General features: G+C 36.0%; 1 protein-coding gene across 4 annotated transcripts in view; it reads right to left on the bottom strand.

Moving 5' to 3' along the window:
* The window catches only part of ATRNL1 (attractin like 1), a 438168-nt gene that overhangs the window by 184649 nt on the left and 228536 nt on the right, over positions 1-24983 (bottom strand). For all 4 annotated transcript variants that reach the window (XM_074545284.1, XM_074545285.1, XM_074545287.1 and 1 more), the window contains exon 26: positions 18597-18675. In XM_074545284.1, the coding sequence (XP_074401385.1) occupies positions 18597-18675 (79 nt within the window). The remainder of the gene's footprint in view (positions 1-18596; positions 18676-24983) is intronic.

Genomic DNA, 24983 nt, shown 5'->3' with positions numbered 1-24983 from the left:
CAAATATTATTAAAATTCTGTAAGCAAAGCCAGTGTTAAGTCTATTTCTCTGTACTGAAAGAAAAATACCAATTAATACTGAACATAAAATCTTAAGAACTTCAAAACATCTCAAAGTTTCAAAATATCTGATAAATATGCATAATTTCTTTTTAATGTTTTAAAATCAGAACAAATGCCTGCCAAAAGCAACTCAGAACAGCACAAAATATTGCTTCAGGTATTAAAATGCCTGCTGCACTAGTAACTTTCATTTGCACTTTTTTAAAAAAGCCATGCTATGAAAAAGCAAAAAAGATTTTCAAGGTGCATTGTAGAAATGTACTGAACCTCTGAATCGCCAGATAAAAGTTCTCAAAAATACAGAAAAAAAAGTCCCCACTTAAAACAGGATCAGTGCTTATTTCTTTGTGGAATCTGCAATAAAATTGAACATATAAATCATACCAATTACGTAAAATATGGAGAGTGTATATGGTCACAGATGTAAAATGTGTATTTACCTATGAAGACTATTCAGATATTTTTAGTGCTACTGTTGAAAAAAATTTCTCTGCAGTGGCAGAATTCGCCACAGAGCTTACTCCCCTGACATAAAGTTGGGTTTCAGACTTGCACTCCCAAAATTCATTTTAAAAGGATAAGAAAACACACAAAAGATGAAAAAAATATTAATAGAGTTAAAGTAGCAAATGGAAAGTTTAAAATCTAATTTGAAAGGGGAGCTGACTCTCTCCCAAGCTATTGAACATTTATTGGATACAATATGCAGTGAAATGGAATCAAACTTGATATTAAATTCAGGATGCAGCTAGGTTGGGATATTAATAATCTCTTCCAAGAAAAGCAAATGAACCTATGGAACAGGGAAGGTTTTAAGGGTGAGGGTATGACAAGGGTGAACATCGCAGTTCATTTACCATGACCATTACCAGAGCCCAGGGATCTCCCCAGGAACCAAACTTCTCCCACAGGGACACAAGTTGAAGGGCACAAGTATTTATAGGTATTTTTTTCAGTCCTTCAGTCCACTTCTTGTGGTGTCTTACTTGGGGATGAGGGGTTGTGGATGGGGCATTGATTGGGTGTTTTTTAGATTATGGCATAGCCATGAATGCACATACAGAGATACACGGGTAAGCAGTTACGGTGAGAAATTTGCATCACGTATTGCTCTCAGTTTATGCCACCTTCTATATTACAGGGGGATCCCTATGGGAATTTCAGGTATCTAAATCAAATTTCAGACCTCAGTGCAAAAGCCTGCTGCTCCAGAGGGCAATGCAAGCCTCCTGCCAGCCCCAGCTGCCCCTTTCTTTTGCAAACAGATACTTTCTGTGTGTAGGACAGACACTGAGACACAGCAGGGGCAGATACATTTGTACATTCAAGTGGCTTAAACTGCAGAAGCAAATAATAATGGGAAGAGCGTGTAGGGAACAAACTATAAATTTACCCCAACATCAAATAAAATTATGGGATGAGAGTTTCCCGCATTTTCCCATTCACCTGTACTCTTTCAGAAAATGCATTGACTTGAAAGAAACAATCTTGCTAGCTATTACTGAAATTCATTTTAATAAGCTGCAACTTGGTGTTTTCTTATTTAAGTCATGTATTACAGTTTTCTTCTTCAATTTCTGCTTTGCTTCACATTCCACTGTATGTGTACCTCTAATGAGGAGGCAACTTTTAAAATTAAAAGCATTAATAAAATGCAGCTTGTAGATATTTTTAAATTAAAAAAAGAAAAAAAAGTCAGATGTGAATAAGCATCTGGGGATCTGAATAGTTATTTCTTTTATTCCAAAAGCTTCCAGCAAAAGAGCTGTTTCTGGAGAATTAAAGGTATAATCCTCTACCAATGCACTGACAGATACTTTATGGCTGGTGCCTTTTTTGATAGTATATGCTTTTCAGCCATTCCTACCAGTAAGAAAATATAAGTTTCACATCCAAATGACGTAAATCTCTTTCTATGGGAACTTGTTTGAACTTCCTTTTATTCCCTCCCTTTGAGTGGATAATAAACCATGGCTTGCCCAAGTGTGTAGCATAAATGAAACATGGGAACACCATTCCTTGTGGTCATATTCAACCCTTATTTTGATCCCTGCCAATAAGGAGAGCCCTAAGTACTCAAACACAAATTTAAGGTGGTCAAGAGGCCTCCATTTCCCACTGCCCTTCCTGCACTGGTCCTGGGTAGTAAGGCAAGTGCTCTCCTGGCAGAAGCCAACAATATTGTGCTGCTGCATCTTCTCTTCTTCATTACATCAAGTTGCACTGTCCCTTTTGTCCTCTTAAACCTTTTGTATGGTGATTTTGACAGTCAAGAAGCAGTCTAATCTTTCATTATTATTGTGTACCAGCAATGCACTCAGGCAAAGGCAGTGCTTCCTCTAAAGAGTCATCAATCTAGAGAAATCATTTTGACAATTGAGTTCAAGCATAAAAGCCAAAAGGCAGAGGCCTTTTAGAAGTGCCAATTTTAACAAAAACACAACACAGCTGAGATGTGTTTCATAAGAGCATATTCAAGTACTAACAAAACAGAAAAGATAACTAATGATGAATAACAGAAAGGAGAAACAGATGTATTTGATGGGAGAAGGAATGAGAACAGTGGAAAAATCAAAGATAACAGCTATACAATCAAAATCAGGAGGACAAGGAAAGAAAGATATAAGATCCATTAAATATGCTTATTAGAATCTCTTCCCATATTTCTGACAGCGACTAACAGTGTAAGAAAGTGAGTACAGCTGTACAAGTTTGTCATGTACTTGGAGAGGCTCCTTGTGAAAAAGCTTTGTCATAGCTAATCTTTCTTCTGGGAGCTTTTTGAATAAGTGGCAGAGAGCACATTTGAATACTTGTGCAAAAAATGGTAAAGATAACTGAATTACAGCTAAACACAAAAGTAGTGTTCTTACAGCATGATGATACAAATAAAGCAGTATTTCTAGGGAAATATTTTTTCTGAGAGAATGACATTTCATACCAATATCATGGAAAGACATGTGCCATTCTTTAAAAAAGTGGTTTTTTTCTATTTCTGTGTTCTTTCTATTAAGAGATAAAAACCAAATAGAGCCCCACTCAATTAAGGATGAGTTTCCATTTTGAATAGAATTATGATTACAAACTCCCTAAGACATCAGGAAGATGTATTTTTTCCTTATCTAACCAGTGGGTCCCAGTGTGCAAAGCCACACAATCTCTTCAGAGACTGGCACTGAGCATGCTGGCCTCACAGCCACAGAACAATGCCCCGCTGCCAGACACGACTGCACTCCAATCCGCAGTTACTCCCTTGTTATCACACACAGCAGCCATTCAGCATCAAAGGCACCTTCACTTAGGATTCAACAAACATTTATCTTGAAGAAGAAACTGTAAAGTACGTTAATGAAAGGTATTAAATATGCTCAACAGCTAAAATGGGAATGAAACTCTCCAGAATTTCAGAACTTTGTTCATTATTATCAAAAGCCCATAAGCACCACTTGACAAACTTTAATGTGAGCATGGGGGTGGGAGGAAGTGTCACTGTGTAATTTTGTTGAGCTAAAACATTACTCTAATTTAATCAGACAAAAAAGCCCTATTTATAATTTGATTCACTATCTTTCACAAACAATTTTACTTTCCTACCTTTTCCCTTTGTTCGCTTAATTGCTAGATTGTTTTAAGAATGCATGAAGATCAAAAGCTGATTTTATGGCACTTTGAGGTGTGAAAATCAAAGACAATCACAAACAAAAGATGATTAAAAAATAGCTTTTTGCCCTCAAAAAATAAAATTTTTATTTTTAGATTGTGGGTTTTTGGTTTTTTTCCCTGCTTAAATATTTGTGAATGATGTGAACTACAAACTGTGTTGGATTCTTCAAAGCAATCACACCCACCTGATGCAAAAAGCACAGCAGAGGCAGATACAGAACAGCTGCAATATGAAGGCACAGCGCACACTGAACTGCATTGTAGCTCTTGTGTATCTCAATGTTTTTCAAAAGCTGGAAATCTTATATACAATTTACTGATGGGGCATAACACCATCAAGATCAGAGCAGCTCAATAATTGCAAAGGGCAAAGTTTTAACCTCACTAAATCAATGGTAAATCCAGCAACAGCTGCCGTAGGATTCCCCTTCTTGCAGATTTATCTATTTAAAATTTTAGTCTGCCTCCTAGAACATGCAGAAAAAGCAGCAAATGTGGGCAGTTATGCCTGCATGTTCCTCATTTCCTTGTTACCCATTTGGGCCATGGTATTACAGTGACCTGGAGAATGGCACATGCTTTCTGTTTGTGATGTTCCAGGCTCATGCCACAAGGCAAAACTCACTGGCAACAACAAATGTTTTGTTCAGTGACTGCTTACCTATATTCAGAAAATATTTATTGCATCTTATTTTTTTTGAACAGTAATGTGAGGGCACTGATGGGTAAGTAAAACTAGCTCTTAACATCAGCTATAGGGAAAACACTGCCCTGAGTAAATCAGGCAAAAGTTTTTATAGAGAAACAAATGTGCAAACAAATCAATGTTTTTCACATGAAATGGAAAAGAAAACAATTGATTTCCTAGAAACAGCAATAACATGTCTTTGACAGACTTCAGTGTCAAGTACCTACTTCAACTGGTGCAGAGCAGTCCAGTGAATGCTGCTTTAGAAATTCAGTGCTTCCAAAGCTGATAACAGAGGGCCAAGTCCCACTGGGGGACTAAGCCTACAAGAAGCTGAATCTCTGATCAGAGAAACATTTTGTAAACACTTACACTACTTTCCCACCTGGAGGACACTGAGCAAGCAGAATGAAAGTGCTGCATGACAGCTGGCTGCCTGAGGCCTCCCTCCACCATGGGGGAAAAACAAAGCCAGGGTTTTTAGACATATATATATCCTGCAGCTCATGTTGGTAAGAATCAAACAGGAAAACAAAGGAATTTAAGCTTCCCCCTAGAAACAGATATTTCTCTTCTCTTGGAGTAAGGAGACCCATAAACTATGAATCTGTGTACCGGGATGCTGTGGGATTGAGCAGTAAATGGGCACTTACAGAGTGTAAGAATTGGGATGCAATGAAAAAGTGAACACTGTGCTCAACTCGGTAGCAGAAATAGCATCTGCAAAATGTATGGATTAGAGGAAGATCTCTAAAAGATAGCAGAAACTTTTCAAAATAATGTCAGCCTGACCTGAGCAGGATGCTAGCAAAATAGAGGGATATAAACTTTCCTTTGTAAGACTTAGCTATGAATGTGAATTTTATGTGGGTTGACAGGGAATTTTTGACTGTATCAACTACTAGAAAAACCTATTTACTGCTGAGATGATAGACTATATTTCTTCATATCCTATTTTGCTTGCAATCCAGCTAAATCACCTTATTTCTTTGTGTTAGAGATATATATTTACTTGCTTCTTCCACCAAAAAAAAGTTAAATCTAAATGAAGCTGCTTACCTTCCACTAAAAGTGAGATTTTTTTCAGCCTGAAGAAAAATATCTTTGTCAAAAAGAAATGTTTTGTAACACTTTTTATACCGCAGTATTATTGCCAGTTAATAGCAGCCTTGTAAGTAGATATTCAAAAAAATGACAAAAAAGGTAATTGTGGGTGTTTTATTCATTTGCCATTTGACTGCATTCCAGTTGATAAAAAAAAATAAAGCAATTAAATTAAGTTAGGATTTAGCTTTTGCATCACACTGTGCTTGATTCAAATATTTTACTCCAAACCATTTTCAAGGGACAAACATCATGGAAAAACTAATAGCAACATGGAAAAACTAATATTCAAATATTGGTGATATCCCAAGCATTGCATTTCAGGAACACAATGATAATTTTAATTATAATTTGCATTTGAGAGGTTTTTTTGCTCAATTTTGGTTTTATGATTTATGATTTAATGCAATTTTCTATCAATGATTCAAGATAAAAGAAAAGCCAGAGGTAAGATGTAAATTGGTCATTATATAAGGGAAGAAAAAATGTTTAAATTATGTCAGTTGCATGTCAGAAAACAACAAGCCATTCTGAAACTACTGAAAATACACAGTATTTTCCATCTGTAGGATAGATATCATCTGTCACAGGATACAGGAAAGCAAGAAGAATGACTCACAAACATGCAGCAGCTACCTTTTGTAAGAATTCTGTACATGTGCTAAACAGTGCTGTTGCAAAAATGTGTATTTTAAAATACTGTTGAGACTTAAAGTCAGTTAAAGGTTCAGTTAGAGGAAAATCAGAATAATTGCAAAACTATGTATGACAAAAAAAATTTAAAAAAAACCCAAAAGAAACAAAACCCCAAACAAAACAACACAAAACTTGCTCAATTTCTCATCTATGTGTGGTTTGCAATTTGTAACTCAAATAAGCTGCCTTGCCTTGCCTGCTACTCGCACAGGAAAACCAGTAAAATTACACAATGATGGGGATGTAAGGTGCAAAACAAATAATCCAGCCCAGATCATGAAATGAAAAGTCAAAAATGAAAAAAAACCTCAATCCACAGGGTGACTCAGTCACTTGGATGGACATCATGGACATGAACTTAAATGGCACAAAAGGTAAGGGGCTATTTTTGAACCTGATTTTCTAGTATCTGAAATTTTGTAAAGTTTAACCATGGTACATGACATCAATAACTTCAAAGGCTGCATTTATGCAAATGAGATTTGTAAAGAAGAAAGCAGCTCCTTAAAAGCCTTTTTAATGCAAAAAATATGATGGAATATCTGGATAATTACTTGCCTTTATTGCCATTTGGGACATAGTTTTGCAATGAAAGTATAAATATCAAATTAATGTAGATTTTTAAATAGTCTTTAATGAGGAGGTGCAGGTGCTATTAGAGCACCACTGTGGATTTTTGGTGCTGCAATATCATATCACGTAGCCTTAGTCTAGAGAAATCCTGGATGCCTCATCCCTGGAAGGGCTCAAGGCCAGGTTGGACAGGGCTTGGAGCACCCTGCCCATGGCACAGGAGTTGAACGCGATGATCTTTAGAGATCTCTCCCAAACCAACCAATTCTGCGATTCTATAGCAAATAAAATGTTCCTGGTATGTATAAAATACTCTGACTTCAAGTGGGTTTTTTAAAACATAAGATCATAAGGTTTAAAGAGATCTACAGAGACTGCCAAGGGACTCCCCACCACCCTACAAAGGCATATCCAGGTCTAATTTCTGTCCTGTATTTGTCCATCCCACTCCTAAAGGTTTACACTGATGAAGCTGGAGAATAACTATTGCAGAACTACATTACCAATATCATCATTATTTATTTATTTATTTTCATTGTATCACCTGAATGTTCTTTGCAACCTGGGCACTTTGATTCTCATCCTTTCTACAATAGAGAATTCAAATAAATGCATTATTCCATTCCCCACCTTCAAGGCTTTTAGCACACCTCTCCATGATCTTTTATGCTATGTAGCTATAAACAGACACACTTTCTCACTTCTCTCCTCTGAACATTTCCAAATGTTCCACAGCATTTTTGAACTTTTTGTGTCTAAGCTGTCCATGATGTCCAATTAATGCCATATTCAGTAAAGGACAAGAATTAGATGTCTTAGAGTTACATATGCAAACCAGAAATATATTCCTTTTTTTGTAACTAGATTGCTGTTGACTTATATTCAGCTTTTGAACCTTTCTAAGCCATTGATCAGCTCTGAGGAATTGCAGCACAGTCAGCTTTTTCTTCCTGCTGTTTCTGTGAAGATGATTATTTCTACCAGATTATTTGTAAAACTTGCTTTCACCAGTATAGATATTGCTTCCATATTTCTAAAGGTTGTTACGAAGCCTGATCCTGCTTGGAACACACTCCTGACCCAGCTCCTCGTATGCAAATTGATTAGATGTGATCTCCAATTGCATAACTTAGGTCATTAAAAAACACTGGTGAGCTCTGAAGCTAGGACAAAGCTTTGAAGGGGCTAATGCAGATAACTACAGTCCACACATAGTTAATCCCTCATTTCACTGATAAGGAACAACTGATTATGGGGTTTTGACCATTTTTGCACCTACTTCACAGCTATGAAATAATGACTATAGTTCCTTGCCTTCCCTATCAAAGTATCCTGGGATGGACTTTCTATAGTCTTTATAATGGCCAACTGTACAAGCACCAGATGTTTTCTCCTCAGTTCAAAAGGACTTTTATCCTACCTTGGAAGAAAAGCATACTCTTTTTGTGTGATTGGGTTGATGAAGAAAACATCCAGGCTTTTAATCTTTTTTTTTCCATAGATGCTTACAAACAGCTTCGCTTTTATTGATGGATGTTTCTGGGAACTCACTGACTAATTCTCTGGCTCCTCTTTTCCTCCCTTTCCACTGAGATGATTTATGTCCATCATTTTCTGTAAGCTGACAGCACATTGGATGCTCTAATCAAAGGTGGACATTTTGTGCATGGGTGATTTAGTCATTAACAACATTAACACTGTGGACTTGCTTTCCATGGGAGTGTGGAAAGGGACAAGTTCATTATATTATACTTAATAATGTACATTATAATATATTTAATATACATAATTTACATAATATATTTTATTATACTGAATATTATTACTGGACACTGTGAAGGTATTAAGTCCAAACTTGGTGTACAAGCCTGATACTTGTACATGGGTCACACGTGCAGGGATACAGTATTTTTCTAACATGCATGTTCCCACTCTTTTAGAAATATTATTCCTTAACTTTGTGAAGATAAAAAATTATTATGGTAGGCAAAAAGCAGTGTAGGATCAGTACTGGGCATCATTAACTTATTCAGAAAGCATAAAACGCTAAGAAATGGGTGATTGATTTTAATTAAGATGAAAATTAAACACATACAAGATATCTCATACCTTCCTAATGTATTTTAGCAAATATTGAAACATGTATGAAATATAACACATTAAAGTAACAGACTGTATTTCACATGTTTGTATTTCTTCACCAGAAAAAATTAGGAGGAAGATTTAGTGTCCATTTCACTCCTCCTTCCTGCCTAAATGAACAGAAACCTAAATGAGTTGCCAGGGAGAAAGGGTTATTACAGAATAAAGCAAAACAGTCATCAAAGCCCCCCAATTAATACCAACAGAATCTTTAATGAAAACTGTATCACCACCACCTGTACAACTGTTTGTGTCCCACAGGTGAGGAACTGATGGCCCAGGCAGTGAAAGAACTGGCAAAAAGGCACCTACAACACCAGAAAGGAAAGTACTGACTTCCAAAGCCAAACTTCTCCAACTGGGAAATTGTATTTCCCTGCCTCCCTTAGTACTTCTGACCATGGCTGCACAAATATAAAAGGCTAAGAAGCTACAGCTACTTAAGCCTATGATAAGTCTTAATTAACTGGGATTTTCAAAATGTATGTGAAGCAGAAAAAAACCATAACAAGCTCAAGCTACAAGATTCATTGTGGTTTCAGTTTTGCTAATTGCATGTGGGTCAATTGACTGCCAAAGCAGTCTGGGCTAATTTACTGATGTCACAATTGAACTGCTGTGGTGCACTCCATCCAATGAATCCCAAACAAAATATCAAATGATATTCTGTTTTCCAAAATTTATTTGTGTAAAAATTGAATGGCATGGATAAAAATATTATCTCTTCAAATATTCATATTCCCTATATTACTTTGGCTACTATAGAACTGTACTAAAATAACATTACATTAATTTTAATTAGTTTTGCATTTCAAAGCATTTTGTCCACACATAGTATGTTTTTATGCAACTTCTGTCAATACTTGAAGATAAAAGGAAAGCCAAAGGTTATATGTTAATTATTAATTATCTGTTGAAAATAATGTAATGAGCTTGGTTTATATCAGGTCACACTAACTCTCAACTATTGTTTGTGAACTGCTGGAGCAATAAAAAATATAGCTCCAGGAAGGATAAACATTGCTTTGTTAGATCCTTGAAAAAGAATAGCTACTCTACCTTTTTGTAGGCTGTAAAAAAATCCCATGGGTATTTTTTTAATAGTACTATTTGATTGTGTGTTTTTTGGGTTTTTGGTTTTTTTGGGTTTTGTTTGGTTTTGTGGGGGTTTTTTGTTTGATTTGGTTTTGTGTGTTTGCTTTAGATTTTGGGGTGGGGGTTTTTTGGGGGGAGGAGGGGAGTTTGCTGGGTTTTTTTTCCTAACCTAACCTTTCACAGGTGTTGGCAAGTTCCTCCTGAAATAAGTAAATATGCAAATCCTGTCACCATGACCCTGCTATTATTTTGCCTTCCATCCAGAGAAGGGGAAGAAGCCTTGAAGGTGCCCAGATGATCTGCACAGCCAGTGTTTGCTCAAGAGGGATGACCCCAAAGAATGTTTGTGTGTTCAAACACCTACAGAGAGTACAGAAGTCCCCCATGGAATTTGTTGATAGCAACAGCACTGACACTCACAGCAGTGAACAAATTCTGCTGACAGAGTAAACCAATTAATAGTGCAGGCACTGAAAAATTCAGTTGGTAAAGTTATTTAATTTCCAGCTGCATTGATCTTTGCATCTGCTTTGCATTGATTATTAAAGCTCTAACTTTAGCAGGGGGTCATCCACATAGGAGAAACTTCAGTGCCTTCAAAATGTTTTTAAAGAAAGAAACAATTAGTCTGTATATTATCAACACTAACTTTAGGAGATAAAAACGTGGAAGTGCTTATTTTAGAAGGCAGCTACTATCCATACTGGGCAAGGTGAAAGGCAAACACTGGAAGAGATTCAGGAATGATATGAATCCCACCTTGCTGCTACTCAATTGCACACATATGTAAATGTACCTAAAAGTCAGCTCTGAAAAAAAATCACGTATTTGCAAGGAAATGGGTGTTTGTGGAAGCAGGAGCAAATGTTCCATAAACTACAAGCAATAAAAGTTATTGTTTGCATGATTTAATGTAATTTTTAGAATACATGGCTAGCATTCAACTGTAAAAAAAAAAACTTTAGGTAGAAAGGAAGAGCAGGGTAATAGAGTGGAACTGTTTTCCAGGCTTGGATTTTGAGTTATTTCCCTGCTCTTTGGAGGAAGGACAGTTCAGACTTCTTTCTTTTATTCTTCTCCCACTGCAGGGGACTCACCTAGGCCAAAGTTGCCCACCCAGTGCAACTAAAATTTCTGGAAACTCTGATAAAAGCAATGGAGTATCTACAGAGGAGTATTTGCATTTTTCTCTTCAAGACCTCTTACTGTAAATTGTCAAACTTTTTCATTCTCTCTTCATAGCAGTTCTTGCAACACTTCTGTTGTTTGCAGCTAAATTCACTCTTTTCTTACACGCCTTTGAGAAACAGAAGGTTTGTTTGTGTTTTAATAAACACAAAAAAAATTGATGCTATGCTGCAAAGACAGAGGAAATACAAACATAAAGAAGAGTCTCACCACTTTGGGCCAATATTCAACACCTGCTCTTTCTTTTTTGTTAGGAGACAGCAATGAATCATCTATTTTGGTGCAATCCTCTTTATTTACAAAGAACACATCCACCATCCTCATTCCTTTAGCACTGTGGAAACCAATTCAAATTACTTTTCTTGTCATAAATTCTAAAGGAGTTATCTGGCTTCTTCCCAGGGTCCCACTAAGGACTGCCTTTCTCACTGTCTGCAGCTTTTTGCTGACAGCTAGTTTGCTAAGAATTCTGCTAATGCTCTTATGTTTACAACCAGCCCCATGGAAAACTCTCAGACCATGTAGCTCAAAGCACCCCCAGGTTCTGCCAAGTGGCCACTTGCCTCAGGCAATCTTTTTCATTTGGGCCAGTTCCCTCTCTCTTTAAAATAACCTCAATTTTACCTTCCTGGTGCCTTGAAAACTTGCCCCAGTACACTTGCAAGAGTTAACCAGAGAGTAAGACTTAATATCACCATTATAAAATTAGCTTTATCTCCAGAAGCATTTTATATTCATATTTAGAAAGCTCAACTTTGATAATAAATTCTACTGAACAGAATATCACAACTATTAATTTTAAAGTACTGTTATCAGCAGTAAAAACTACATCCAAGCTTCCTTTCTATGCATATCCCAGGAACCACATATAATGAAACTAATTTATTTTGATTATTGCCTTTTGGGAATCTTCAGGCTAACTCCACTACACAAATGTAAGAAGGAACTCTGGTTATTATGTTAAGAAAAGCAAACAATTTTCTTCTCCTGGTCATAAGTACATATAATAAAACACCTACTCAGTTTCTTTTCCCTAATTTATTTTTTTTATTAAAGAACTCACAATTTTAATTTTAAAATCTGTTGTTGTCTGTTATCTTCTTTACCTTCTGAATTTTTGTGGAATGAAGAAACAGATCTGTTAGCAAGCTCTCACAAATACTTTGTATCAGCTTTGCTTAATTTACTCCCCAACAGAAATTTTTTCAATATAATATTGAGTCCGTCACTGGCACTATTTAATACTTCTTTTCACAGAGAACAAGCATGTTGTGAGCATTACCAATATAAGAATTAATCAGATACTTTTATGAAATAACAGTATTATAAATACAACCTCAATTTTAGAAAATGCAAGGGAAGAAAGTGAAGAATAACTCTCAGTATGGGATATTTGACTTGATGGATTATTTGTATTGTTAACAAGAAACCAGGTCCCCACAAGTATCAGAGTATAAAGAGTGAACACTGTGAAAATTGGGCAGGATAAACTGTCATTTGGAAGGGCCTTTGATACTGACTGCAGAGGCAGCCCTGAGACAAGATCTAGTGTCAGCTACCCAGGCATATTGCTTGAAAGGTTCATTCAGAGAGGAACCTAAATTTTACATTGGAGAGAATGCAGAAAACATCAACCTAAAATAAATGCTCCAGTTATCCTCAGGAAAACTAGATCCACAGATGAAATAAACAGTCATAGCTCTACTGATTTCAGAGGAGCCTGAGCAATATAACAAGTTGAGATTCTGGTCCTATGAATAGCTCCTTTGACTTCAGTAGGATTACTCACACAGCCTATGAGTAACTACATACAGATGTGTAAGATATTTGCTGAGCAACAGACAAGAAGAGAGCAAAAAAGAAAAATTATCTGTGAGCTTAACAACTTATAAACTATATAATCCTGTAGACCCCAACACACATGAATACTGTTCCACAGTGGGGTACATTAATTATGCATGTCAATATTTCTTGGCTTCCTTACATCTGCTGTTGTTGGTTCTTTGCTCACCCTGAAACACAAAGTATTGCTTTTGCTCATTCAAAAGCTGTTGTTCAAGAGTACACCATATTCTCTGTGTTTTAGTATTGCTAAAGTAAATGTGTTGCATCCCATAAGCAATATCATATACACCAAAAGCCATTACTGTATTTCTAAAAGAAATACTTTAAAGAATTGTCATTTGAATAGAAAGCAAAAAAGCTCGAGCTGAAATGTTCGTATTCTCCACATTCATTAGTGCTATTGACATAACTGAACTTCTTTGTTCTTATTAGAGTTACCATAGAAATGAGCCTAAAGCTATTACATGAATTGTTACTGCTATTAAGAAGTAGTCTACTTCAGTTTCATTTGTCTATTTGTAAGAATTTTTGAATATTTAAAAGAATAAAACTACCTTGGTAACAAAATCAAGGCAGAAAGGTGGAGGGTTTTTTACACAAACATAAGCATATTTAATAAACAGAAGCAATAACTTGAGTGGCACCCACACACTGTATGAAGGAAGCATTTTCTCCAATTCCATGTTTTTATGTTTGTATATGCTATTCCTTAAGACAGGCAAATGGTGCACAGCTGACTGTATAATGAGATGCTGTATACAAATGATATTAACCTTTAAAGTTAGGTAAGCACTTTACACACACAATCCATGCTTTCAAGCATTTTTTACCTAAAAGGGCAATCATGCATTACTTCCTCATTGCTGAAGAGCTTTATAGTGTATTACATGAGGAAATAAGAATCTGAGTAATCTTTAAAGATATGCACTGTCTTTCTGGTGTGTAATTAAAATAATGTATAAAAAAGCGATTTATATATTTTAAAAAGTGCAAATCTATTTTAACTAACTGACTGATCCAATATACACAAATGCATATTTCAGACTAGATATAGGGAATATATTTTTGTGATCAGGGTGGTGAAACCTCCATGCCTGGGGACATTCAAGTTCAAGCTGGATGAGGCTCTGAGCAGCCTGTTCTGGTTGCTCATTGCAGGAGGGTGGGACTGAGTGACCTTTAAAGGTCCTTCCTAACTCAAACAATTCTATGTTTCTGTGATTCTAGATAGCAACACATGACACATTGGCACATGTCTTTTGTGTGTCTGAGTGAAGGGAAGAAGGTACTTTATGTACATCAGTGATTACAGGCTTTTGGATTAAAAGTAACAATTCCTTAAAACATCTGAGGGGACCAACAGTACAAAAGGTGCACAAAATAAAATCTGAGCAGCAACTGGTTTACCTTAGGAAGGGTAAATACCACAATAACTCAACTAGAAGCTTTGTGGTTTATAATCCCATCTGTGTGAGTTTGTTAGTGACCTCAGTGTAATCTTGCCAGCAAAAAGAAAAGTTCAATGCACTATTAAAAAGAAATCATTTGGATGCAGATTCTATCAGCAGTGTGATGGCTTTCAATCAGAAGTTCAGGAGACAAAACCTTTGAGCCACTACAAATCTGGCAGGCAACCTATCAAGTTTTCAGTAAAATGATCTATGAACAGATTGTCTTGTACCTATTCTGAGCAGAAGACTGAATGAAAATTTTAGATATGAAACATGCAGAGAAAACAAATAATATTCTCTTCATATTTCTTATTTGGCAAATCTGGGTGACAGATCTTTTCTTGTATAAAGGAGGAAAACAGTCAGATTGGAGCTTCATGGATGGGCTCTTGTGTGAATTTAGGGTATAAAATGCAAGAGGCCAAACAAATCATTTGGGAGAAAATGACAGCTTTTGATTTTTCATCCAGTGAACTAGAAAGTCAAATTTTACTGAGAAAGGTGCTACTAGAAAGATTTGTGAGCCTTTGGAGCAAAAAGAAGGATGAGAGATTAAAACCAAGAATACCTATCTGATCTTTTAACATAGTGTAGGACTCTTCTAAAAAATGCTTTGCATTTCCTAAACTTTGCAATATTTAGGAACTCCTTTATTTGATATGCATGTATATCTTCCCCTTTTTCTAACCCTGCATCAATTTCCATACTTACCTGTAAATGTTATCTTGCTCTCTCATGAATGTTCCAAATTCCTCCTGCTTTGTTTTTGTTTTCTTGGGACTTTGATGTTTCTTTTGGGGGTGTTTTTATCAAGATACTACTATAAGAATTATTCTTTGGAAATCATCTCATCATATTCTGTATTATTCTTTTTAAGGAACAAGCTCCCTGAGATGAGCCATATTCCACTATCTTACTTCAGCCCTTCTTAAAAACCTTTTTTTAAATGTCACAAATCCATGGGAGGGATGGGTGGTGGAAGGTGTCAAGGGATGCCAGGCAGGAGGCTGTTCATGTTCTACTGCTCAAAGTTTCACTGATCTTTTTGGAACTATAAAATAAAAGAATGATACTTTCCAATTTCCCTCAATGCAGAATGTGAATAACTTTGATGGTATAAAGTAAGACAGTGTCTGCTGTCTCTTGCCCTTTCAGAAGGCAAGAGAGAAGAAGAGAAGCTCATCCAGGAGTTAAAGTATAAAGTTAAAAAACTTGAGATAAAATATATCTTAAGAGACAGGAATGTAGGTAGGAAAAAAATATGAACCAAAATTTTTTTATGAGAAAAAAATTTACCAAAGCTCAAGGTCTTAACTTAGGGAAAAATTATTTCAACTAGATAAACTGAAAGACCAATAGATAAGGGAAAAGGAAGCTAAATTTAGTGTAGAAAAACATCAGGTAAAGTTTTTTGGAAAACATTTATCCACTTTCATAAATACACAATGTAACAGTTTCTTACCTGTACCTATGATAGAACCTAAATTTTAACTGCTCAGCAAGATATGGGCAGTGCTCTGAGCAGTGCAAAGCAAGTATTTGCTGAATGAGCAATGAATTAGGAAAGAAACTGGAGGGAAAATTTCTAAATTAGTGGGATAACTGAGACATTCCCTCTTCACAATGCAAACAACTTGCTCCTGCCTTGTACTGGATTGGGGCCATGCTATGTTCAATTTGGAATCAATAACGTCCCAATTTAGCCAAGCATTGAAGTCAGAGGGCAAAACAGGACAAGGTTCTGAATTTTCAGCTACACATAGAGCTCTACAAATCTTGAAAAAAAAATTACTGGCTTACCTCAAGACCCTGATAAAATGTATTACTAAAAGATGACAAGAACTGGATGGCAATGTTCCTCCTCTTTCAGAGGAAAGAAAATAAGGAGGAACAATAAAAGGATGCACAGCGTTTAATAGCAAGCTTTTCTGTATTTGTTTGTGTTCTTGTTTATTTCTATCACTGTAGTTTGGGTCTATATTGAAGGTAACATCTAAAGAGTCAAACATTCCTGTCTTTAAAGAATGATGAAAGAGATTAAAAGCTCATCTGCCAAATGGGCTCTAAAGTAGATACTTCAGAAATCTTTTCAACAGTAGATTGTCTCTGTGTGCTATTCACACAATTTATTTGCAACACTTAATTGCAAAATCTTATATGTTACATATAAATAGAAGTTTTCTAGCTAGATTAAAGGAAAATATTGCATGGAATGTAATAAAAAACTTGTATTTTACATGAACTGCAGCTGGTGGTCAAGAGCAGATTGAAAATAATGGAGATTTCTTCCAGCATTTACAATTCATAATGCCACTGAACTCTAGCTACAAGACAAAACCAAGTTTCTCTAGTTATATTCAAGGAAAGCCAAGATTCAGAACCAACCATAAAGCACTGAGTTCCAATCCAGTTGCCAAGTATGTCCTTCTCTTTTGCTCTTCTGAAGAAGTTGGTTGATGTTTATGTTGCATTTATCAAATAGCTTATTTTAGCTTTCATAACAGTCTTAGAAGTATTTTTGATGATATTAGGAAAACAAAGGTTGGAAAACTTGAGAAACTTTTTGCATGAAAATATTTTCATTATCGAATGATGCCTGAAGACCACATTAAAATATTATATTTCAAAAATCTAGGAGAGCAATCACAGAACACAAATCAGACCCTCTAGATCTGGGAAGGGGTACATTCATATTTGTTCTTAAAAACATCAATAAACCAACCTCATTAACATCTGGAATTAAATCAATGAACTACTACATTCTATCACAACACAGTTTTGCACAGAACTATCAAAGTATTGAGACAAATTTAAATTAAATAATATTATGTTGAATAATGTAGTTTACAGTAAATTTCATCTGTATTTTCAAGAAATAAGAAATAGATGAGAATTTGCCCTCAGAAAATTTTTAACAATGTTCATATAAATAATAAAAAAAAAAGTACCAAAAGGAAACAAGTACCAATAACATACATTTTCCTTTGTAGCACCGCTTGAAGCTAAACCTTACCATTAGTACATTATAATTTCAGTGAAGGAAAATTATAAGTGCTAGTTATCTGGGACTTCTAAAGCATATATAAATTCACTGCAGATCTACAGAAAAAGTTATTTAAACATTCATAGCACCAGTATACTAAGAAAAAAATCATTAAGTTGACCAAAGCTTGTCTTTAAAATAAACCCTCAAGATTATAGTACATTAAGCAAGTGCTTTTTCCAAAAATCATCAAGGTTAGAAGGTTCAAGAAGGGAAAACATCACTGTCTACAAATTTTAGATCTCATTTATGAGAGCAAAATGAAATATCACAACTATCAGTATGCAGTCATATACATGTAGCAGCATAGAGAAAGTTTAACCTCAGTTAACTGTAATAAATTGTCAAACAGGTAAGAAAAAAAGATTTGGCCCAGATTTTTCAACATAGCTGTGAGAATTTAGACCACAAAAGAATAGGGTGATTCTATGTATGAAAACTTACTGAAGATTTTAATTGCGCCACAGATTTAATGATGTAACTACCGATTCTAATAGAGAGAGAAATTTGCTCCTTTGAGGGAAGGTTCAGGTTGGATATTAGGAAACATTTATTTACAGAGAAGGTGGTCAAACACTGGAACAAACTTCCTAGCAAGTGGTCAGTGCCTCAACCTCATCAGTGCACAAGAAATTATTATTTATTTGGACAATACTCTTAACAATGTGGTTTAACCTTTGGTCAGCCCTGAAATGGTCAGGCTGAATAATTCTTCGCAGGATCCTTTCAACTGAAATATTCTATTCAATTATATTCTAAATATTCTAAACATGCTACCATAAGGAAATATTACCTTTCTGCAGCCTAGTACTGTAATTCCTTTAGTTCTTGACAGGAGAAAGAAATAAATTTTTCTCCTTCTTCATCATAAAAAAGTCAAGGGTATAAAATGACTTCATTTTATTTTTGCAGTGCTAATTTGTTTTTGAAGTGCTAATTATTTAAATTGGATATACATGAGAAAGGGAAGGAGTGACTGTTAATCAAAGTTCTCAACATATTCTGAAAGATAAAGCTACTACAATAATCTGAAAGTTATTGATACCTCTCTCCGTCGAGAAGCCCAACAGGTTTGTTTGATTTTCCACACGACAGCAGCTACCAGCAGTAAGGATAAGAAACAACTGCAATTACAAAAGAAAAAAAATTAGAATTGTAACTTGTGAAAAGCTTATGTCTTTAGAGTGTCAAAGGTAATAAAAATGCATTCTAGCATGAGGAAATAAACCCCAAAAATTGGGGAAAACTAAACTCTGCCAGAATTACAAAGAGTTAACCATCCATGTTCAAAGTCAAAGCAAATGGACATCACATGCTCTGGTTTTCTCCTGGAAATGTTTCCATTATCATGGGATAAGCTCCAGTACAACCCTCCAGATATCCACAACAGTCTCAACAAATATGCACTGCATGTTCCATGTTTAGTAGATGGAAAAAGAGGATGAAGTATAGCAAAAAAAAATATAGCAATTTATATTTCTTTCACTTTGTAAATTCTGAGTAATTTCCTGGGATGCAGGCAGGGCAACTACACAAGGAGTGTAATTAGTTTGAGGAGCTGGGTTTGCACAGTGACAATAGGCCTATGTTATCTTATTGAGTATTTCCATGGGTAATTGCCCAGGGAAAACATCTCCAAGGACATCACCACATTACAGTTCCAAAGACACAACAGAAGAAGGGAAAAAAAAGAAAATTAAACACCTGCAGTGCACAATCAGAGCATACACCTTCTCTCTTGCTTCAGGATCTTTGTATTGTAACATTTAATCCATAAAGTATTTTAGTAGGAAGATCATTGAACTCAACCTGTTTTAGTGAGTTTTTGGATACTGAAAAAAGGCTTCTAAAGCTGGCACTTGTAATGATGCAGAGGATCTTTCAAATTTTAGACAGGTTTTTTTTTTTAAATAAGTATCTGGATTTACTAATTGTGTGAAGAACCTTCACACAGTGTTAGCTGTTCTACTGTACAAAGTGATTTCAATTAATCTAATACTAACAACTGAATTAACTACTAGAGATCTACAATTTTTTTTTTCTGCCAAAAAGCTTCAAAATATATTCTTTAATACAGGAAATACCAATATTTATGGAAGTGGTATAGTTCAGAGGAGTACTGTGCATAAGTGCAAGGTAACACCAATGCCTTCCTTTAAAGGCAAGTAAGTACAAGTGATTGTAAATTTATATTTGGTTGTCTAGAGAAGAGCTAAAAAAACCCCACTGACCACCAGAATAAATTCAGTTTTGCAGCAACATGTTTTAAGGTTTTTAAGTCAAGAAGGACTTATAAACAGTATTTCCCAGAAATATTTCCCTTCCTCTACATTGCAGTGTCCAGCTGGTTCCTGCAAGAGATGCTTTAGGGCAGCATCAGGGTACTGCTGTGCTGCTAGAGATTGGGATGCTGTGCATGAAGCAAGGGAAAGCCAACTCACTCTTCCCCTCCTCTGCAGTCCTTCCAAAACCCACTAAATTAGGGAAACAACAGCAACTCTGTTTGCAATTTTTAACTCAGTGCTCCTGGAATTTAGAAAAGGTTAATACATGCAAGGGAGCTGGACACAAGAAACTAAGAGAGAGCCTTGCACTGTGTGACTGATTTATTATGACCAGGAAGAGACTATCTACCCTTAGAAAATTTTCTCCTTCATATTTATTAATTTCTTGAACAGTTCTCTTAAGTTAGTAGAATAAAAAAATATTCAGAGTTCTGGCTGAAAGACTTCAGACAAATGGATTCTGTGCTCTGTATGTCAGCGGAGTGGGTCACACTGAATTTTCTTCTCATCAGTCAAAACATCAATTACTTGCAAAGCTAAAATCAGAAATTAGTGTCTTAAAGATGCACCCATAAGGTACTATAAACCATTGGAAGTTACAGCATTGATAATGTGACTTTTGTATAATCTTTTCTTGACAAGTAAATATTCTACTTTATTTTTCCTCTTTTTTTTTATTTTAAGGGGGTGGTTTTTTAGGGGGTGAATCAAAACTCATGCTAAAGAATGAATGAAGAAAGAGATCGAAAATAGATTTTGTGACATTAACCTAGTTCCAGGCTGTGGTGAGATAACATCGTTGCTTTATGTAGGGCAATAAAAATTAAAGCTGACTGCAAAGGATCTCACAATGCAGAGTGACTTGGCAATAAAATAAGAGAATGAAATTCAGTGACAATGAACTGAAGGCAATGTGCACAAGAAAAAAAAACCCACCACAACTAGCTACAAATACACAATGATAGGTTCTAAATTAGCAATTACCACTCAAGAGAATGATCATGAAGTCATTGCAGAGAGTTCTTTGAACATATCAACTGAATGTTTAGTAGCAGTCAAAACAGAAAATAGGATGTTGAAAGAGATTAGAAAAGGAATAAAAAACAAACCAGAAAGCATTGGGATGTCAGTGCATAAATCTATAGTGTGCCTCTACCTTGAAGCAACCATCATCTTATCTCTAAAAATCTAAGCTGAATGTAAAAGGTATAAAAGAAAGCAGTCAGCTTGGTCAGGGGAATGAAATGGTAGAAGAAATAAGTTCTCTTTGGCTTTGAAACAATAGGGATTTGAAGGGAGCCATGATAAAGACATTAACATCACAGGCAAAAAATGTAAAAACCAGTAGGACAGGTGTAGGTGGATGCTCTCCAGTCCCCCATTGTACTTATCTCCTCCTTGTGACGGAGATAAAAACAGAAAGTGCAGTGCAAATTAAATGAACTGAAAATTGGCCATCAGGTAGATAAAAAAGAAACTGTCAGCAGGGGACCAACATCAGAAAAGGGAACTTCTAGATGGGTTACAAAGTTCCCATCAGATCCACTCAGTTTTGATGGGACAAATTTATAATAGCTGAGAGGTCTATGCATGACACAAAGACAAAAGTGGTTAACAGTGGTTAATGGCACAGAGGTTTAAGAGATTGTACAATGGTCAATTTTTAGATTTTTTTAATACATAATCATTGCTAAGTTGTATTTATGAGAACAAGGAAGTCAGACTTTATTTACATTGCAAAGAATTTTTTTCCCTTCGAATGAAAGAGTTCCCAAACCAGCTTAGAGACCAGTGTGAATGACAATTCAGTATGAATTACTGCTGAGATGCTGAAACAGAAAGGGTTAAAACAACCTTAAATACTCAGGTGCACAGTAGTAAGCAGCACTTGAGAGATAAATTTATCACTCTACAAGGTACTGCCAAAACAGATACTATCAGACTTCTTCTTAAAGCTTTGCCATTGGCATTTTCTGAAAGGAGATTGGAAAACATGGAAAGAATACAGAGAAAAATCACAAAAGGTATTCAAAATTTGGACCAAATCTTTTGCTGACAGTGACTTCACAAATAAATAATTTCACTTTTGGAAAAGACCAAGTGGCAACTTGCCTGCCGTTAATCCACATGATCACAGATTATGTGCACCATCTCTGAGTCTCCAGTTGAGACTGAGTGCCATCCAAATCAACAAACATTTGGATAAGTGCCTTTGCAAAGCACATGGGTTATGAAATGCTATCCCAAGAATGACTTTCTGCATTTATCAATGTAAATCCTCCCAAACAGACAATTTCCAAGACACTCTTAAAACCACAGCAGCCCAAGTATAATTAAGATTTTGTGCTCTCCAGAGCAAACAAAAAGTGCCAGAAGACAAGGATACAGCTTTGCACAGTTTCCCCTTCAAACCACGTGAAACAAAACAGGAGGAAACACTAAAAAAGCATGCTGGAAAATGATTACAGGTTGATTGGAAGTTATTGTCCTAGCATGATTTTGGAGACAACAATTGGAGAACCAATGAACTGCAGAGGAAGAAGCCTTGAACAGAGTTTGTGTCCAGCCCAGCAGAGGAGAGTGGCCAAGGAAAGGCTGCAGGAGAACACCAGGGCTAGCAGGGAGGTCTGGGCTATGCAGATGCTCTGCCCAGAAGGGCTCTGGGCAATATGAAAAAGAAATTGTGATTTAATAGAACAAGGAGAAGGGAAATTGCGAGGAATAATTACTGCCTGCATAACTATTTTTGCAATCAACAGAGCAAATTTTTGACTTACAGAGGTCACATTTAGGCATATTTAGTGCAGTCCTGGCTGAAGAAACTAAAATGTTTTCCATAACTCAGAAATTAGTTTCTCTGTGATTCTTTAGGCGGCAAACTAAAAAGTGTTAAGGGAATTATTGGATGTGTTGCTGCTTGGTCTGGGCAAACTGAAATAAAATGTGTGGATATCCTTAAAGAAATTTAAATTGCATGGATAAATAGAAGGGGAATTCTGTGAAATGTAATGATCAGCATGTTTAGACCAGATGAATTAATGACACATTTGTGCCTTAAGCTCTATGAATGCATAATAACTACACTATGGAATTCCTTTTTTTTATTATGCATTAATGCCTATAAATTACATATTGTATCAAAGTAATACTTTAGTTAAAGTGAAATAGTTGACTTATTTTTGCAGGGATGTAAAAGGAACTAAGCATAAATATTTTAAGAATCAATACTGTAAATGGAAGGTAAACAAAACAAAACAAAATGTGCCATTCTTTGTTATTTCTTTTTTCATTCTCTAATTGTTTAACATACAAAGAGAATAACTGTTGGTTTTATGATTTTACTTAAGACAGTAATTTGCACAATAATTCAAATAAATTTCCACAAACCAATGAAAGCAAACACTTTCACAAAACTTTAACTGTCATCTAGCATACTTTTAAATCTACCAAAATGAAAAATTACGTGAGATTGTACTTTGAGCACCCGTCACATTTACTCTTCTTACGGGACAAGGCAATGCAGAGCCCAAAGCTGAGCGTGGGGCAGCATCCCTGGTTGGGCCCACGCTGGGAGCAGCACAGCTGGGCCAGCACAGGGTGTCAGGGCTGCTCTACCAGCTGCCATCATCCTGCCCCCATGCTCCAGGATGTGACAGACCCATCCTGTGACCCAAGAGAAACTCCTGCAGGGCTGGCTTAGTGTGGATCTGGAATGGGCTTTTGAAACAACCCCTAAACGCCCCTGTGGAGCAGCCCTGGAGCTCAGTTAGAAGATGTGCAATGTTCACTCCAGAGCCAAAGGGAGTTTAGTTCCATCTCTCCATGGAACTAAACTAGAGCTAGTTCCAAGACAAAAAAAGCATTCAGTGTGGATGTCAGGTCCTCAGCACCATCTTGCCCAAGGGATGACCTCTTTGTTCACACTGCTCACCAACACATTGAGAAGCTCCCAAAAATCCTTTCACCAAGTTTGTTAAGGGCATAGCAGACTCATTTACTGCCCACCTATATATATTGGCACATCTTTTAAAGGCTTCTCCCAAGTCTTTTTGAACATAGGACTTGGGCCATCAAGGCAATTATTGCTCAGTCACCTGAGTCTTGCTGAGCTGAGACAGTAATTAAATATCCTTCTGTATTCACCAACCTTCTGCCTGTTGATTTCTCTTTGACATGGGCACAAAAATGTACCATTCCCTAATTAGCAATCTAAAGAGTGACCCCACACTCTATTGCTTCTCTTCTAGTAAAAACATGAAGTACAATTTAACACATTCAGGAAAACAAACTAATGACAAAGAAACTTTTTAATGTGGATATATGCAAAGAAAACAAGTCTCATACCTAAGTTAATCTCTTCAAGGTAGTACTGCAAAAGTTTCCCAACAGATCACATTAACTGTTTTTCTAAGAACTGCTTTCCCAACGCATTATTAACTATCTTTTTATTGGCAAATAGAGCCCATTTTAATTGATATTTTATAAAGCAAGCACAATTCTAAAATAAAAATAATTGAACAATTATTTTTCTAGCACCGTGACTTCAAATAGCAATTATTGTCACAGCAATTGATTTTTTTCAGTGTACTTGACAAGAACATTGTGTTTATGATTATGATGTGCTGGGTTCAGCCATCCTTGTGTTAACTGGTGTACACATGACAAGTGGCTCCAAAGATTTCAACAGGATTATCTGAAGCACAAAGCATTGTAAACATAATATTAGAAATCTGATGTGTATGACAGCAGTATATTTTTTAATGATTAATTAAATTGCTATGAATCAGAAAGTTTTATAAACATCATTATAAGTAGGACTATTTCAGTGATTAGCAATTTAGAATGATTCTGGGAATTAAATGTTACAATTCCAAATTAAATTGTATAAGGATTAAGGGAAAAGTAGTCTTGGCTAGCAAGGAAGTAGTATATGCAAATTACAGTTCATAGTAGCACAATGTGTGGGGTCAGGGAAATGAATCCTGGCTGTGGAGCCAAGACATTTCAGCCAGGAGTGCTGAATTCCTGCTCAGGGAGAGGCACAGCCAGTGAAAGGCATTGCCAACAAAGCCAGCATCACCATCCAGGTGATTCGGGAATGTCCTTTTCCTATTCCTGCTTGTCATGACACCACCACCAGCACCAGC

The sequence above is a fragment of the Zonotrichia albicollis genome, chromosome 7 (genome assembly GCF_047830755.1).
Source record: "Zonotrichia albicollis isolate bZonAlb1 chromosome 7, bZonAlb1.hap1, whole genome shotgun sequence".
NCBI lineage: Eukaryota > Metazoa > Chordata > Aves > Passeriformes > Passerellidae > Zonotrichia > Zonotrichia albicollis.
Note: the sequence above shows the minus strand (reverse complement) of the source record. Positions and strands in the feature narration are given on the sequence as shown.